Source organism: Saccostrea echinata, unplaced genomic scaffold (assembly GCF_033153115.1).
Source record: "Saccostrea echinata isolate AGI-Se365-2 ecotype Australia unplaced genomic scaffold, CSIRO_AGI_Sech_v1 ptg000020l, whole genome shotgun sequence".
Classification (NCBI taxonomy): domain Eukaryota; kingdom Metazoa; phylum Mollusca; class Bivalvia; order Ostreida; family Ostreidae; genus Saccostrea; species Saccostrea echinata.
Window position 1 is genome coordinate 3,195,138 of NW_026889769.1, and position 18,878 is coordinate 3,214,015.

Consider the following 18,878-nt stretch of genomic DNA (forward strand, 5'->3'; position numbering starts at 1 on the left):
AATTGGAACATTTTTTGAAATGAATATGTTTATAAATATTTTGTAGGTGTAAACTTAATACCCAAGCTAGTCCAAGAAGTTTGAAAAGGCCACCAAAAACCAAAACCCCTAAACAGCCTGAGCAGCTGAAAGAAGAAGTCATTGTTGTTGATAGACGTCATGTACAAGAGCTAAGTGATGAAGGTATGTAAATACATGTGGTAAAATCCTCATCATTTTAATATTAAGATGTAAGTAAATTGTTAAGTAAAGTTACTGATAATTGTCTGTATCCGTAAATCAGTGAAGGAGGAGGAGGAGGAAAATGTGGAAATTCCCGTGGAGGATGATTCCACCCAACAAAAGAACAAATGTGACACATATATTGACCCCAGTCCTCAAGAGGAAGTTGAAAACAATGGTAGATGACCTCAATGTTATAGCATGCTAGAGCCTACCATCAATTATATAATAGAGTGTAGAATGCCAGATGTCTTTTAAGTTCTTTAGTTGCATGAAAAATTGGAGATTTAGGAAAGAGAGACAGAGCTTTTCTGTTGCATCTTTTTTTTTCACCAAAGCCAAATTCAACTAAACACTTCCCATCCAAGTTTGATATTGTGCATTCAGTGATTCATTTTGAAAATGGTTATCATGGGTCCAAAGGACCCCTCTTAATGACAACAATGAGTCCCGTGCCAAAATCAATGCGTCCAAATCCAAGGGTACCGTATATTAGATGATACAGAGGAAATTCTGGTGAAATAAAAAAAGGTATTGCACGAAAGTGCAAATGTTTTATTGTAGCTGTGAATGATTTATACTTTTACTATCAATTGTCCAAGTAAGAGTACATGATTTTGTGTCATAAAAATAATATATTGTCCACTGTGCACTTTGGTTCTATTTTTAGATCGTATATACGATCCCACACATCGTATCAGTCATAAAATGCACAAAAGCAGAATGAAGTAAAACAAAGTTTAAGAAGAAATGACAAATAGTCAGAAATAAAAATGATTAAATTTTATACTTCTTAGCTTGTAAGGAAAAAACGAAAAGAAAAAAAAACAATGATACATGCAGGTTACAGCTTAAATACAAAGGTATAACATTCGCTTCAGAAACGTTCCACACTATAGACATAATCAGTGATAATCGAACTATGCTATCTAACTTTCAAATATTTTCTGATAATTGCTTTTAACTGCAGTTGTGAAATCTGACCTGTTGTTGGCAACCTTATACCTCTTAAAATCGTTCATGCATATCGCTTAGCACGTGGATATGATACAATCGGTCAAGTTTTGAATCAGATTATACCGAAACAATTTAAAATAGTACATGTCCTTCTGTAAATTTATTGCGTCCATTGGGATGCACATTTATTGAAATAATGCGTCCTGAGTAAAATTTGTGCGTAATTTACGCAGGACGCACATCAAAATGAATCACTGCTGCATTTTAAAGAGAATATTTGCATAAAATTATATGTGCTTGTCAAGAAAATAAGGTTTGGTTGATTTTATGTTGTGTAGGAAAATAAGTTATTTATTGCTTGCAAATGGAAATTTTTGTTCAAAAGGAATGCTTTCTTTGTTGTGTGTTAAGCTTTGGTGATGGTAAAACTTTGTTTATGTATTGGGTATTCATTATATTGCTTTGGGTTTCAAGAACATTAAAATCTAGCTATCATTCCAGCTTAAAATTTAATGTATTCAATTACTTCTTAGTTTGTGTGAACAGTGGAATTTTGTTAAAGATATCTTTAGTGATTAAAACTTAATAAGTACATGTAATCTTAAAAGAAAACAGATCTACACGAAGATAATGTAACATGTATTTATATGCAATATATCCTTGATAAATGCAGTCAATAAATCCAAGGGAAAGAATGACCAAAAAGTAGTAATAAAAGAGGAAGTTCAGGAAGAAGTTGCCTCCCCTGAGGAAGCAGGTATCCCTGCTTTGTTGTTGACTATTTGTCTGTGATTCTGTCATTCAGTTTTAATCCCACCATTACCACACAACTTTTGAATGCTCTTCAATTCAGTATATTTAAAAAAGACCTTATCAATACCTTGGTCAAATCAAGATGTCAACTACATGCACATTTAGGAGGCACTGTTACTATTATTCACTCATGGCTTGGCTTCATATGTCTGAGTGAATAATAATCATTTACCATTTTTAAATCTCACCTAACAAAACTGTACATGTGTTGTTTGAATATGCTTGTGACTTTCTTTGTAATAATACCCTATTATTGATAGTGAATATTTGATTACAGGTATATCATCAAAATGTGCATAGATTTAGATTGCTAGATTAAATATTAGGGATATAAGCAAGATTTTTTATCATACAGTTTTGATAATTGTATTCTTTGGAATGATAGTTACTATTCAACATAAATAGGTTGTCTTTAATTTTCTAATATGTGAAATTTAAAAAAAGCTTCAATACATACCACTGTAAATACAGTTTTAATGTTCACTGTATGTTCTGTCCTCATAAAAGACTTGAATGATCTTTGTAGATGACAAATATGAGGATGATTTTGATGATGATGAAGAGGAAAAGAAGGATGAGGAAAAAGGTTAGTCTCATATGTGTCAGTTTCTCAGAAATCTCAAGCTCTGACTCCTTTTTCAAAGCAATTGATTTATGTCCCAGTACATAGATTATTACAGGAATGTAACACTTTGCTTTAGTGGTTGAATTAGTCATTAAATGTGACATGACATTGATTTTTGTAGACGGAAGCATGTAATAGATTTGACCGGATGTGATAAGTTAATTTTGTTGACCCCTATATCATTCTACAAAGCTAACTTTTAGCATAGTTTCAGTAAGTAGGGGACAGTCGTATATATACTCACATGCTTTCAAAGACTGTACCGGAACCCCATGTACTAGCTATAAAGTTAGGACTGGATTTATATTTTATCATTATTGTTTTTATACCATTTTTATTTTATATTAAAAACAGTATGCCAATAAGTACAAGTTCATTTTCTTCTTTTTTGTTTAGTAGATATGTTCATGTATAACTCTCCCTAATTAACAGGAAGTCAAGGCAACTCTACACCAAGGGGTGATTAAATCTCATTGTGAACTGTCTGTTTGTGAAAAAATCTGTGTGACTTTATCACAATTTATAAACACCTTGGTCAGTGAAAATTTCAGACAAAAATTGCAATGTTATCAAAATGGGATAAATGTTGGTAATTTGCATGTTTTTACATTTTATTGTGAAGGTTAGACTGTAGATTTAATATTGTAGTAGTAATTATATGTATTTTACTTGGATAATAAATGTTATTTGTAGTTTACATGTTTAAAAAATTCTACATTTTTTAACTGCAATGTGTTATAAACTCCTAAAGCTTGTAGATATTAGGTATATCATGTCGTAGTCATATCTTTCTCCTTGGCAGGGGGTATATAATACTTCAAATCCATAATTAGATCTCCTATCAATTTTGATTCAGATATTGATTTATAACATATTGAAGTGATCAGTTATTTTCCCTGACCAAGGTTAAGGTATGAAAACTGCATGTGTGGATTTAAAACTAAATTAATGGGATTTTTCAAAATTAAAGATCAGTCACATTCCAGTGTGCCTTTTGTATATATATATTTTTTGAACATTTTTAAAAATAATTTTGCAACAAAAGATTTTTGATTCTTAAGTAAAATGTATTATTTAGATAAAAAAAAACAGATTTTTTTTTTCAAATAAAATACATTAAATTTTTAGGGGAAAAACATTAATATGTTATTAGCTTTTATTTTTTTAAAAAATTGTTTTGATATCTTGATTTTATAATGTGATTGATTATCCAAAATCCCTCATGTAAAATTTTCCAATAATCGAAAACAACCACAAGGCACAATCACATTTTTTTTGTGTTCATATGCTTGCCTTTTGCCTTATTTTTAATTGAAGTCACTAATTAACTGATGTTGTTTGACAACTGTGACTACCACCTTCCCAATCACCTGTACACAGTCCTTGGCCATCACATACCACAATGTACCAGATGTTGACCATCTCATAGTAAGGTTAGACTTTCAGTCAGCTCATAAAAATATGTATTTAAAAATTTTTCATGTAAAAACAATATTTAATTGATGTGGAATTTTAAAGTATTTTGAACAATTCTGTCCTGATAACTATTTGCAGGAGTTGTTTATCATATTTCAGGAATCCGTGGTGAAAATGATGGCAATTCAGAGGATGAAAATACCTTGGAAAATCAAACACAAGATAATGAAAAAGATGGTGTAGATGGCATGGACTGCAAAGAACAAAATCCCAAAGCTGCAAACAAGCAAGTCAGATTTAATGAAGAGGTCCAAAAAATGGGGACTCCTGACACCTCAATGAGTAAGTTAGGAGTAATGAATGATGAGGATGACAAAGCAAAAATTGAGGATGTGAATCCGAAAGATACAAACATTAAGGAATTGAATGGTCTTATCAACCAAGATGATGAAGGTGCCATGGATACATGTGATGAAGTATCTGAAATAGAGACTGATCTTGAATCTCCAAGAAAGCAAAAGGAAAATGAAAAGAATGAGGAAGAGGCAGAGAAAGAAGAACAAGAAAGCAACAGTAATAAAACCCAAGAAAAACATGAAGATAAACTTGTTAGTAAGGAAACTGGTGTTGAAGCTTCTGGAGTGACAAAGACTGAAGATGACAACAACTATTACTCTGATGACTTTGAAGCTTCTAGTGGAAGCACAGTAATGTCTGATAAAACTTCTGACAAACAGAAAAAGAGTTCACCAAAGGAAAGGGACATTTCAGTCCCATTACCTAGAGCTAACAGTCAGGGTGAGTATTATGATGAAGCATATGCATGTGATGGAGACCAGCTTTCACTGCATGATGAAAATGCATGCATATCTGTAAATGTGAACACAAAGCAAACTGATGAAACAATGAGTATGAAGTCATTTGATGATGAAAAGAAATACTATGTGGATGAAGATAGTGAAACTGAAGAAATGAAGAAAGGGCCTTTGCAGACCACTTACGAGGACATGAACATAATTGGACCTTTGGCAACACTTCTAATGAAAGTCCGAAGAAAGAAAAAAGAAATGCAATCCAGGTTGTCAATTGATTCAGAAAGTGATCCAGATGGACGAGAGGCTTCAGAGGGATTTGGTTCTTCAAGTTCTCTTGAAAAAGAATCAGCTAGAGTAGGTTCTCAGACCTCATTATCATCCTTACCATTTGAAAATCAACCTAATGGAAAGAAAAAATTACAACCAATTGTAATAGAAAAGAAAAAGAAGAAAAAGAAAAATTCAAGCACAAGTTCCCTAACAGACAGTGGAAGAATATCTTCGGAGCCAAATACCAGGCCAAGAAGATTATCAGATGCTAGCATAAGAAGTTTTGATAGTCATAAGAGTGTTGAGCATCAAATGATGGAGGCATCACAAGAAGTTGTGAAGGCCGTTCTAGAATCTCAGAAGCAAATGGCGATTTCAATTCAGCAAGTAACAGAGTCATCCAAGCTTGTTGTAAATTCTTCAAAAGAAGTATTGGAGTCAAGTAAACAAGTAAATGCATCTTCTAAACAAGTTAATGAGTCTTCAAAACAGGTCAATGAATCATCAAAACAAGTGGTTGAATCTTCTCAACATGCCATACAAACGGCAATGCATGCAATTAAGTCCATTAAAGAAGCAGAAAAAGATTTTTCTGAATTGATAAAAGATGAAAGGAAATCAGAAATAATAGAAAAAAGTTCAGAAACAGAACAAAAATCACCAGAAATACATGTATTGCCAAAAAGCACAGAGAATGCCTTTGTGGATAAATCTGAGGTTGATTCTGGCAGTAATACGGCAGCGATGGATGACGGAAAAAGTATTGAAGATCCAGAAATAGTAAATATTAGTAAGTCAGAAGTAATGGAAGAAGACAATGAGGTACTTAAAGAGATATCGCCTCCTTCTCCTACTGCTGAAAAATCTGTACTGTTCCATTGTGAAGATTTTGAATCTTTGCCTGTTGAAGATACTGTTCACAGCATAGATGATAAAATATTTCATGAAGTGATAGGTCTAATGGACACATTTTCATCACCTGATATTCCTCATAGGTCAAACAAAAGTCACTTGCCAGAATTACATAAAATCAACTTGTTTTCAGCTCAGGATATAGATTCAGTGCCTTTGCCTGATGATGTGAACCAATGTGAAGAATTAGTGAGTATTTTTGACCTTCTGAAAAATGAAAACAGAGATGAAATTGACGGCGAAGTACAAACTAATGCTGATGAAATGCACATTCCAACAGAATTTCAGTATACTGATTTTAAAACATATTATGATAGAAAGGAAAAGATGTCAGATGTGAATGGAGATGATAATTTGAAGGAATTTTCACTTTCTGATGCCATTAAGTGCTCAGAAGAAAATGAGAACTTGTATAATTCATCATCGCCCTTTTCAAGAAGAAAATCGGAAAATCCAAATCTGTTTGAAAAAGAGAGCCTTTTAGATAAGAAGAAAAGATCACAGTCCATGCCTGTGGCTGTTCAGAAAAAGGAAGTAGAAATCATCAAACCAAAAACCTTTGTTTATATTGCAAAAGATGAAACTTTATACACAGAGACTGTTGATGTAAAATGTAGAGAAACTTTGACCTTAGATAGTTGTGACACCCAGTCATCAGTTAAGTCATTTACTCCAGGAAGTATTTCTCTTACCCAGGAAAAAGTTGGAAGTAGCAAAACTAGTGAAAATTCAGATTCTTCTATTCTTGTTCACAAAAGCTCCGAAGAAGATGCGCTGATAAGTACAAGTATGTCAGAGGATCAACAAGTTGACAAAATATCATTAAACACGAGCGGAGAAGCGGAACTTTTTGTTGAAGAGTTGTTGCAAAACATTAGAGGAATGAACAAAAGTCAAGAAGATGATGATAAGAATATTCAGATCACTGACGAAGTCAAAGATGAGGACACAATATCATTAGATACAAACAAAGAAGCAGAATTAATTGTTGAGGATGTGTTTCAAAAAATAAAATCAGAGAATATGCCTTCATTTCTTGGACAAAGTAATATAAAGGAATCTACAAATGAGAAGCCGCGTACACCACGCACAGATCCTGATGGTCAGGTCACACATTATGTCATCAATGAATCATCTGATATCAAAGAAAATGTAGATTACACCAAGGGTAATGCAGAGGGTCCGTTGAAAAGTTCATCGGATGAATATGATGATAATTCTTTGAAAACACTTTCTGCAGAAAAAGATGATTCGATTAGCAAACCTAGACCTTTAAGACGACAGGGTGCTGTACAGAATCTGTATGAAGCAGTCGACAATGAGACAAAATGGTTGCTGGAGGAAGTAGCACGTGAAACATGTTCAGCTCCAAATGAGGAAGATAATCTTTCTATGTGCACTAGCGAGGAAGCTTCCATCCTTGTGAAAAGGGTTATTGAAGGGTTATCACACGAGGAATGTTTAAAAAGTAAAGACATTGCCAATAATCAAGACAATGGTAACAAATCTAATGGTAGTAACTCAGATGATGCAGCAGAAATTGCAAACACATTGAAAACAAGCAATAATTTAGCAGTTTCAGGGAATATTGCAAGAGAGACTAGGTTCAGTCCAGCACCTAAAGATGAAATGGAGGAAAATTGCTTTCAACCTATCAAGAAAGAGGATGAGGAAAATGCAGATGAAAGCAAAAATCAGCCTGATACCGAAATGCTAGATGTGCGAGATGAATCGGAAATGTCAAATACTGAAATATTAGAACCTATCCCAATTGAAAAAGAAGACAGAGCTATTGAATGTCCAGTTCTAGATAATACAGAATCAACAAATAATTTGCCATCTTTGGTAAAGACTAAATCTGGAGCAATGGTTGTCAAGTATCCAGAGTCATCACAACAGACACATCCTTCTAAGGAGGAAGAGGAGGAGATTAACAATTTAGTCAACGAGGAAATAAAAGCAATGGCAGAATCTGATGATACTCAAAAGGATAGAGAGGATAAAACTACACCATGTATTACTGTTACAGAAGCGAGTGATGGAGGGGGGAGTGATGAATCAACTGCTGGGCCTAAAGATAAAACAGATATCAGCGAGGAAGATAATGAAAACAAAGAAGAAATGACGACTGAAGTGGTAGCAAGTGCTGTAATATGTAATGAAGAAGAAAAATCTGAACAAACAGCTGAAAAAAAGCAATGTGAGTCAGTTAAGACGAAAGCAAATTTAAGTGAAAGGCAAGATTCAGCTGCATCTATAAGTTCGAGTTCTGAGTCGTCAGAAACAGATGTTAAGTTTTATATGAATGGCGAAGAGGTTAAATACCCAAAAGAAGTTCAAAATGGAACGCCAGCAGAAGGAACACCTAATCTACTAGAAATCGATGGCCAGATTATTGATCTAGATAACCTAGAAAGCTTAGATAAAGAGACATACAAGAAAGTTATGGCCGTGGCCTATAATATTGATGTTATGTCTACAATTTCGGAAGAACATTCAACAAGCCAAAGTACTGCCCATTTATCAAATAAATGAGGAATAAGCTACTTTTGTCTGGCACTATTCTTCTTCAGGGTTCAATTTCTACAGCTATTCTTTCCTTTGCATGCGTTGTATTGTATCACTCCTTTGACATGAGTGTGTTTGAGTCATCTCGCTTAGCAAAAGAGCAACGTTCATATGTGTTTCTTAGTACTATATGATATTAACTGATCAGCATAAAAAATGTTTTTGTGTGTCATGAGAGTTTATTTTCGTAGCTTTTTGCTATTAAGTTTCATTCTGTATTTTCAATCATGGATGGAACAAATTAAAAGAACACCAATTTCTTGCATCTTCTGTAGATGTTGCATGTTTATATAATTACATTGGAAATTAAGTTATCTGCATGCATGGATTTAGCAACACTCTTAAAAGAATCTACGGCATTGAATTTTTCTGCTAATAATTCATTATTTTTTTTTTATTCATTTAGATATGTATAAAGACAAATTTTCTTTTTTTTTTATTCCAGCTAATTTGCAAGATAAGATAGACTCTCTTTCGATAATATCAGAAGAATAAACCGTTTTAGATAGATACTGAGACTGTACGAAGTCATGAATGATATTTTGACACATCGTTTCTGAATCATTGCTTATAATTTGATCTGAAGATATGGATATGGGGAATTTTGGTGTCCATGTGGCAGTACTCATGATATGATTCGCTTTTGTTTTTGAATTTTGACACTGTAGATAAAGATATTTTAGACCATGCAACTTTTTTGTTTATGTTGCATTAATTCTATTGATGATGCTTCAAAACAGTGTTTTAGTTACCTTAGAACTGAAGTTTATGTCTGAGATTATTGTTCAGGAAAATTTTTGTTTTGAAATTTAATTGATGTATTTCAACAACATTAAAGAAATTTCTTTATTTGTTGAAGAAATGAAATAAAAATTTCCCATCCCGTGTAATCATGACTCTTTTTGTCCTGCATGGCAATGGGGCAATATTATGAAATAAATGAAGTGTTACATTTAAAGAAGTTTTCATCTGAAATGAAAAAAAAATACTAAGACCAATTGCTTTGAAAATATGGAGTGCAGAACAAACATAAATGTCTTTTGTGCAACATGGATGATTTAATATTGATAAGGTAAGAATTTTAATTTATTTTGATATTACAGTTTTATTTTTTTTTAATAAATATCATAGTATGTATAGAAGTATGTTAAGCAATGGAATCATAGATGACAAATACAATACTTGCAGAAAGACCCAAGTCAGCCTCCTCAAGATCATCTTCAAGATCATCTTCTAGGTCTTCTTCCCCATCACACTCTGAAGAGGAGGAGGAGGATGTTGATAGAAATGCTGTGACTCATATTGTGTATGAGGATAAGAAGAAGACAGGGATTGTAGGACTTCCTGCTGATGAAGACACTAAAACAGAAAAGACGGAGACGGACAGGGACAGCGTTAGTGATATAAGAAAGGTAGTAGTAACTATTTTTAACAATTTTTTTTTTGCGCAAAAAGCAAGTCAAATGAAAGATTTTCTTTATTGTTTATTCATTGATACAATTGTAAATAACTTAGACAAACTTTATAGAGATAGAATCTGTATCATATTACTTTCATATAACGCAGGTTTCTGGTTATTCTGATGAAGAAGAGTACCCTGATGGAGAAAAATATAGTAAGGAGGAAAATGTGGCAACAAAAGGTATTACTCTTTATTGTTTGCGACCTATTGTATTTATATGACTTAATTTTATGTGAGCTTGTATAAATCTACAGCATAATTATATATAATATATTATCTCAAAGTTGAAATGGAGTTGTATATTGTATATACTGTGTCATTGCAATCAATTAGACTAACAACTCCACACCGTTTAACTTTTTCTGTTGAAATATTTTAAAGATACCATACTTTTTTGAAATTCCATGCATTCAGTTTCTCATGTTTCTGATAGTTGTACCAGAGCAAAAGACAAGTTTCAGAAGACGAAGTTCATCAAGGTATGCTCAACATATATATGATCATACGATCATCTCTTTAGTAAATTATAAGTTAGAATAATTGTAAAAAATATAACATTTTCTGTGTACAAAACTTTACAGTTCATCATCAAGCTCGTCAAGCTCCAGGTCGAGATCAAGAACACCAGAGAAGGTCATTATTCCACAATCTAGAACACCAGCAAGATCACCTTCCCCTCCTGAAAAGAGAAAATCTCCATCTCCTGAATTGAAGAGAAAGTCCCCATCTCCTGAGCCAGCAAGAAGATCTCCTTCTCCAGTAAGAAGATCTCCTTCTCCTGTAAGGAGAACATCTACATCTTCAGAGTCATCCACATCATCCGTACATGTATCAGAGCCTGAAGAGAAAGAGGAACCTGCAGAGAAGGTTTTAATTGGAAAATCAGTACGAAATGCTGATACTCACACACCGCAGAAGACACCCATTATAAGAAAGGATTCTGTACCACTGGAATTTAATTACACAAGTTATTCAGAATCAGTTGCAAGTAGTGATGTTGGAAAACCAATTGCTGAAGAGGAAGTTCGTAGACAGCGGCCTTTATCTCCACTTCCCCAAGAATTCCAATACAAGAAAAAATTTGAAGAAGATAATGTAAATCAGCCAACCTCAACAATGCCAACTCTTGCTAAGAGTTTCAGAAAAGTTTCAACGTCGTCAAGTTCATCGTCAGATGAGGAGAAAAAACAAGTCACTACCACTGCAACTATAGAGAAACAAAAATCTGCTTCAAGTGAATCAGAGAGTGAAGAGAAAAAGGGAAGCTCAAGCAGTAGATCAAGTTCCAGCACAAGCTCATCAGAAACAACAAAAGATGTTTCTGGAAAAGATGCCAAAGAAAATCAGAGTACTTCTAGTCCCGATTCAGGGACTGTTGAAAGTAAAACAATAGAAAAAGAGACCACAGTTGCCCAAAAAGAGAAAAGCAGTAGCAGCAGTTCCTCTAGTGAATCCTCTTCGGAATCAGAAGCAGAAAGGAAGACAACTCCTCCAAGAAAGAGTCCATCCCCACCTGCTAAGGTTGAATCAAAGAAGGAATCTTCCTCATCAAGCAGCTCATCTAGTGAGTCAGAAACGGAAACAGATCGGACTGAAAATGAAAAAGCAAAACAGACTCCGAGCCCTGTGAAAGAGGAAGAGAAAGAGTCACTCAATCTTCAAATGCGACAACAAAGAAAACTGTCTACCAGCTCTAGTAGTAGCTCAAGTAGTTCATCCTCAGAAACAGAGGCAGAGGAACAAAAGCAAACCAAACCATCATCTCCACCTGTTCAAGAAAAGGAGCAAACGGTAACAACAAAGGAAGAAGAGAAACCTACACCTGTAGGAGAAGCAAAGGCAAGTTCAAGTAGTTCTGATTCGAGTAGTAGTGACTCATCTGAAACAGAGACTGATAGATCAGAGAAGCCACTGGCAACAACAAAAGCCCCATCGCCGCCTCCTGTTCAAAAGCCACCATCTCCTGTACAAGAAAAGGAGGAGGAAAAGAAATCTCCAGCAGAGGATATCAAAAAAGGTACATCCCTTTACACTAATTTAGCATATACAGTAAAAGTCCGTCATAAAGAAGTCTGTTATAAGTAAATCTCGGTTATAAGGAGTTTTTCAATAATCCCTTGGGCCACTTTCAACTATATAATATAAAGAATCTTGGTTATATAAGGATATATACGAGATGTGAACTTTGAGGTCCCCGTGACTTCCATATAACTGATTACGTTTTGTTCATAATAAAATAAATGCTTCCATAAATTTGGAAAATAAATAAGCTAGAAATATAGTGATGACTTTATTAGATTTTGTTTATCCTTTGCTTGAACTAATGGGATTTGCTTGTCTTTCTCTATTTTCCATTTTAAGATACAATGTAATTTGGGGTTTTTTCACACAATAATGGCAAAAAGTTTCTTGTTTTCTTAAAATAGAAATCCTTAAAGGTAACATATATGAGTTATATTTAGGCCCACCTATGCAATTTTTTAAAACATTTATGAAAAAATAGTGGAATAAAAAGTAGTAGAAGGTTGTCTTAATATCATTGAATACAAAATGATGGAGCTAAATGTCTACTTTCAACTACTAGCGAAGCTTTATTATAAATCAGTGTCTCTTTCTTTGTCAATCTGCTCATTATTTCTAGAAGTTATTGTAGATTAAGTAATATTAAAGCTAAAGCAATGGAACTTTCAAGGTATATTAAGCCATCTTATCCATTTCTTCCTTTTGATTGTTGCTTTATTAATTTTGCACTAAGTAGGTTAACTCAAAGCATGGCTTTTTGAAAAGGTATACTTGTATTCTGAACAGATGAGTCCAGTGGAAGTGAGGATAGTAGTTCTGACTCGGATTCTGATTCTGATTCTGAAAGTGAGGACAATGAGGAAGAGAAAAAGAAATCCGAAGGTACGCAGAGATAACGGCATAACACTGTGCTTTGTAATGATTCCACAGATATTAAGTGTATTTTATGCATCTGAAGAATAAAAAAATAAATTGTTCATGATTTGCATTGACCTACATGCAAAATCCAATCATACAACTATAGATGCATATACTTTTTGAGGCAACGACCAGCCTAAATTCTAAACTAGAGGCCCATGGGCCATTAAGCTTACCTGGGTAACTAATGGCCCTTCTGTATTTCAGCAGCAGATTTTCCGCTATATTTTCCTATGTAGAATTAAGATAATTGATTGTGCCCCCACCCTACCCCCAGCCCCACACTACCCCAAGGTGTCATGATTTGAAGGAAATTGAATCTGAGAATGCTTCCATATAAATATGACTAATTATGACTTTGCTGTTCTAATAAGAATTTCCTATACATTCCTATTTAACATTTGATTGCCCATCATGACCCCACCCATCCCAGGGGACATGATTTGAACAAAAGAACTATGCACGCTAACTCTCGATTCCCGCCTACATTTTATACCCATTTAATTCAATATTAATGGCAATTTGGCCATAAAATCTTTGTTGAATGCAAAGAAGAGTTCAATGGTAATTGAGTAATAATTTTAATACCAGTGTTAAATAGTAAATTTCTCTTAATTCCAGCTCCTTTTATAAGGGAGGTAGACGATGTTTTCCATAGAAATTGGACTTGAAAGCATCAGCATATTTTAAAATATTCTTGGATATGGATAAAAGTTCCTTAAATCTTTTCTTATGTTTTACGCATTTGAAATTAAACACATGTAATTGATAAAATACGTTGTTTAAGTTGTAAACCCCTTCGAAATTGGTGAAAACATGAGCAATGAGCATTTTTGTCATTTTTTGTCTGTAAACATATGTTCCCCCCCCCCCCCCTCCCCCATGAATCACAAAAAGCATTGGTATGAATTGGTGAAATAACAATCCATATTACCTGTAAAAGGAATTTTTGTTTCCCGGGGGGGGGGGGATGTTTTAAAAATATTTTCCATTGATTTCTATAGTGAAAAACACAAGTTTTACCAGGATTATAGAGTTATCTCTCTTTGTTTTCCCAATTAAGTAATGATTTATAAAAATTTATATAAATATCTATATAAATATGAAAAATCATTCAAATGTGTTACTTTTTGAAAATTGACTTGGAGGTACAATGTAGGCGGGAGAACAATACTATCGTTCACAGTTCTTTAATCTAAACTACCTCAGGATGCTTCCACATAAATATATCTAATCATGACTTTGCTGTTCTTGATAAGAAGAATTTTTAAGCTTTTTTGTATGATTGTCGGTAGTGGCCTCACTCTACCCCCGGATGTCATGATGTGATACACTACCCCAGAAAGTTTTCACCTTAGTTTCATATTTTTTCTGGCCCAATGGTTCATGAGAATAAGATTTTAAAATTACATAACCCAATTTTCACTACTTCTTAATTATCTCCCTTTGGAAGAGAATGCAGCCCTTCATTTGAATAAATTTGAATTCCCTTCACCCGAGAATACTGCAAAGTTTGGTTGAAATCGGCTCAGTGGTTCTGAAGAAGAGGATGAAAATGTGAAAAGTTTGTGACGCGCCGACGAACGACAGACAACGGACAAATTTCGATCAGAAAAGCTCACTTGAGTCTTAGGCTCAGTTGAGCTAAAATGGTTTTTCAATACAAAATATGAAAAAAATAAAATGGAAATCAAGTGTCAAAACTAAGAATTTAATTCACATAGTTTTAAAAAAATGTACATCTTAGGCCTGATCACATGTGACACTAACCTGTTTTCTCGTCCACAGGGCAGGGCGAGCAGCAATCTTCAGGAGCAGTAGCCACCTAATCCTTCTATCTCACTAACTCAATGTCGTAGTGCACTGTTCTCTCTTTGTCTCTCACTTAAATATTACTTTGACATTTTATTCGGAATTTCATCCATAATCTGTTTGAAAATTGAATCGAGAAAGTAAAAGAAAATTTTTAAAAAGCTTAATATTATTATAGTGAAGATTAGTATAGGTAGAAGTGTGTAAATCTATTTTATGGGGCCTTGGATGATTTAGGTTATTTATATTGTTTTTATTGTGAAATTAATTATTGCATAAATGTTTTTGTGTGAATTTTTGTGATAAGTTTTCCTTCCATCATGTAAATTTGCGGAGTTTTTTCTGTGCTTTTCCTCGTATACGTTGATAAGCATGAATGAATATCGTATAATGATCATAATAGTACTACAGCTTAACGATTTATTTGCAATTGCTTGTTAACTAGTGTGTGATATGTATAAATGAAATAACTTCACAAATTTTTGTGTGCAAAATCCCTCTTGTTGTCTTTTGGCCTTCGCTCTGATTAAATTTTTAAATGTTTTATCAATCGCTGCTGCCCTCCCTAAACACTTAGCATGAATAAATAAAACACTTAAGGGTTGTACTTTGTTCACTGATCAACTAACAAATCTTTCTGTGTACCTCTGTCAATCTTGTTTAACTGCTCCACTGGTGGGCCTTCGAACAATCAAGACAATTAGGAAATAGGTATGAAATTCAAACAAAGGTTATAACTTTATATGCTTTGTCTTGTGTTTTAGCTTGCAGTTAATGATTGGGAAACTATTATAGTGTACACTACCTCTCGTAAATCACTTGTTGTTACAAATTCACAGATGCACTAGAAGCCTTTGGCTTGTCATTTATTCTTACGTTATACATCTTTAACTGTTCTTTTAGAAATAATCAATGTTAGATGTTGAAATTATTCAAAAACAATTCAAATGATAAAATATTGATAAGATACAAAAAGCATGTAATCATTAAAATGTCTGATCACACTAAATGCATCTAAATTTGAATTAAATGGTAATTTACTTTATAATGATATAAACATTGAGATAGTCAACAATCTAGTCAATGTTTTGGTTTGGATCCGTACGAGTGATTAGTTTTCTTTCACTAGAACTTAATTCGGCGTTATTTTGATTGATGTTTCTTATTTTTTGCTCTCGTTTTTTTTAAGTTTCAAAAATCGCATAAATTACATCCATGTTTGATATTCTATAATCTTAATTTTTTCACCATTATTATACATTATTAACAATTTCATAAATGTCGTAAGACTGTTTTTTAAAAAAATGCATTAAAACACTTGTACATCCATGATCTTACCCCTGATGTTCTCTCTTAATCTTAATAACATTGTGCGAACTTATACTTGACATGCCTATTCTTGTTGCAGAAAGAAATGGTGAAAAAGATGAAAACGTTCAAAATTCAAAACCTGATAAAAAGCTTACAGATTTGCCTGTAAGTGAAAGTGATACAGATAAAAAGGTGTCGATATTCACGAGTGATACGGATGGAGACAACATGCATGGAGGTAGGCATTCTTATCGAAGAATGATGTGTTTAAGTTCTATAATTATCTAAAGATTTCTACAAACCTTCGACAAAGTGTGAAGATTTAAGCATTTTTCTTTGATAAAAAATGTTAATATAGTTTTGACTTACTGCTTTTATAATCATAAATGTAAAACAAAACTGATCTTTTTAAATGGGTATTCATTTGTTCTAAATAACGATATACAATTGTATATGCAATGAGGAAAATTGAAAAAAAGAATACTTTAAAATGTAACCTGTAGAAAAGAATATTTTATCTTAGTATCACATTCGTTTTCAAAAATGCCAAGGAATCTAATTAAATATTCTTTTTTTTTATTTTGGTAGTATTTTTTAAAAACAATTTTCACCAACTGTACATTCCTTCCGAAAAAAAGATGGAGAACTTGATTATTACTTTACCTAACATTTCTCAATTTTCGACCGTCATTTACACACAAGTTACTAAATGTCCTTAGAATTTGTTTTATTCACATGTATCCCATGTAAGTCACATCAATTTATATAACCATTATTTGACTACTGTTATAGAGATGGTCCCAGTGAAGACGAAGTGTTTGTACTAATATTGGTTACTAACCTGTGAATAAAATATCATGCTTATCGTATTTGTCTTCTTTATCAGGCAATGATCCAGATGATGTGGAGGGTGGCGGTGTTGGCACATCTTACCTGTCTCGTATTGGAGTCAAACCAGGAACTCCGGTTGAGGGATCAATCACTCCGTTGTTTGAAGGAAAACCAGATCTAGATCTAAACAGCATAGCTCTCTCTGATAAACAAGTAATTTGATTTTGATACCTTGAGAGATAATAAGCATCAAGGAGTGATATTTTTGGAAGTTTATTAATACATCATTTTTTTTCTCGGTCTGAAGGAAATTATATTTGTTTTTAGGTTTTAGAAATAACGGATTATTTGATAAAGCAAGATGATGTGAAGACGTTTTGCGTACGAAATGCTAGTCTGGACAATGAGAAGTTTTTGAATGTTGTAAGAGCCTTGAAAACCACAAAATCTGACATTCAGGTAAATGATATTTTCCTTAAGTTCTTTTATCTTTGTTTTACGTAGCTTTAAGCAACTAATTATTTCACTTTTCTGACGTTTTTCTTTTAGATGGTGAATTTAAACTTAAATAAATTGAATGCAGCATCTGCAAAGGAAATTGGCGAGCTTCTTGTAGAAAAGCCGTCACTGCAAGTTTTGCTGTAAGAAATTTTTGCAATACTTTGTCTTCTTTTTTTTCATCAATGTATAGTATTATTTCTCTCATATGTAAATATAAAATTATGAAAGACCATTTAAATTTTAATAGGCTCCATGGAAACCCTCTTGGAGACATGGGAACTAAATACATAGCAAATGGCCTTCTAGATGTTCATGCTGCTTACCTTTCACACAAAGACGAAGAAAATCAGCCAAAGTACTGTCAGCTTCAGGAATTGGATCTTGGGGATACTTCCATGGGCGATTCTGGAATGGAACACATATCAGCGCTTCTAGAGGCGAACACACCATTGAAGACCCTGAATCTCAACGGGAACACTAAAATCACATTGGCGGGATGGAAAAGATTGGCAAAGGCACTGAAAAGGAACACTACACTACAGACATTATCACTAGACTTCAACAAGATCGGTGATTATGGCATCTCTGCTCTTGTCAGTGGATTGAAAGATAATCAGACGCTGAAGGTACTGGAGTTAGAGGAAGCGTCAATTTCAGAGGAGGGAGGAAGAAAATTGGTTGAGCTGTTAAAATGTAATACTACTATTTTGGATATTACTGTCTCACCTGGAAATGCCATACCTGATAAAGTTAGAGGCGAAATTCTTAATTATCTTGGCCTTAATAAAGCTGCTTCTCAACCTAAATCATTCAGATAGATTGTTTATTTAAACACAATTTTTTTACTTTTATGCAGTTTTAGTATATAGATATAATTTTTTTTTATCAAAAGTTTATGATGCTTAAGAGATGAATGTGCTATTTTTGTTGGGTTTGGAAAAAAAAATAAAGAAAGGAAGTATTTGTGGGATATGAATCAGTTTAGAGCTTTCAGAAATATAGACAGTTAAGAAGTTGATTTTTATTTTTTTGTAAATAATAAGTATCATTTTGTGTTAGATATGTGTAATTGTAGAATGACTGTAGTAATATGTTGTTGATTTAAATTCCTTCATTTTCATGATGATTAAAGTTTACAAGTGTATTTCTGTTACTACTTCATATTTTTTCTTTGGCATTGTGAAGCGAAGATTTTTTTCTTTTAATTATTTAACTTTAAAAAAAAAATAATTTGGTATTCTAGAATTCATACCTGCATCCGAAATGGACATTATTAGGTTTGTTTTATTTAAATGCCAGATAGAATTTATAGAAGGTATTTGAAATAGATTTAGTATTCCTTTATACATATATCTGGTTGAACAATCGATTTTCCGTCCTATAATATATTTACAAGAGCATATTTTGTTGTATTTGCACTGTG

At 33.2% G+C, this 18,878-nt stretch overlaps 1 protein-coding gene across 1 annotated transcript in view; it reads left to right on the top strand.

Annotated features, from left to right (window-relative positions):
• The window catches only part of LOC133189935 (glutamate-rich protein 3-like), a 29,217-nt gene extending 10,580 nt beyond the window's left edge, over window positions 1-18,637 (top strand). Inside the window, exons 10-21 of the mRNA XM_061325376.1 lie at window positions 47-183; window positions 2,519-2,578; window positions 9,787-10,010; window positions 10,165-10,240; window positions 10,494-10,539; window positions 10,642-12,077; window positions 12,869-12,964; window positions 16,221-16,361; window positions 17,010-17,167; window positions 17,282-17,413; window positions 17,504-17,595; window positions 17,703-18,637. Of these exons, the coding sequence (XP_061181360.1) occupies window positions 47-183; window positions 2,519-2,578; window positions 9,787-10,010; window positions 10,165-10,240; window positions 10,494-10,539; window positions 10,642-12,077; window positions 12,869-12,964; window positions 16,221-16,361; window positions 17,010-17,167; window positions 17,282-17,413; window positions 17,504-17,595; window positions 17,703-18,273 (3,169 nt within the window). The 3' untranslated portion in view covers window positions 18,274-18,637. The remainder of the gene's footprint in view (window positions 1-46; window positions 184-2,518; window positions 2,579-9,786; window positions 10,011-10,164; window positions 10,241-10,493; window positions 10,540-10,641; window positions 12,078-12,868; window positions 12,965-16,220; window positions 16,362-17,009; window positions 17,168-17,281; window positions 17,414-17,503; window positions 17,596-17,702) is intronic.
• Window positions 18,638-18,878: the final 241 nt, after the last annotated feature.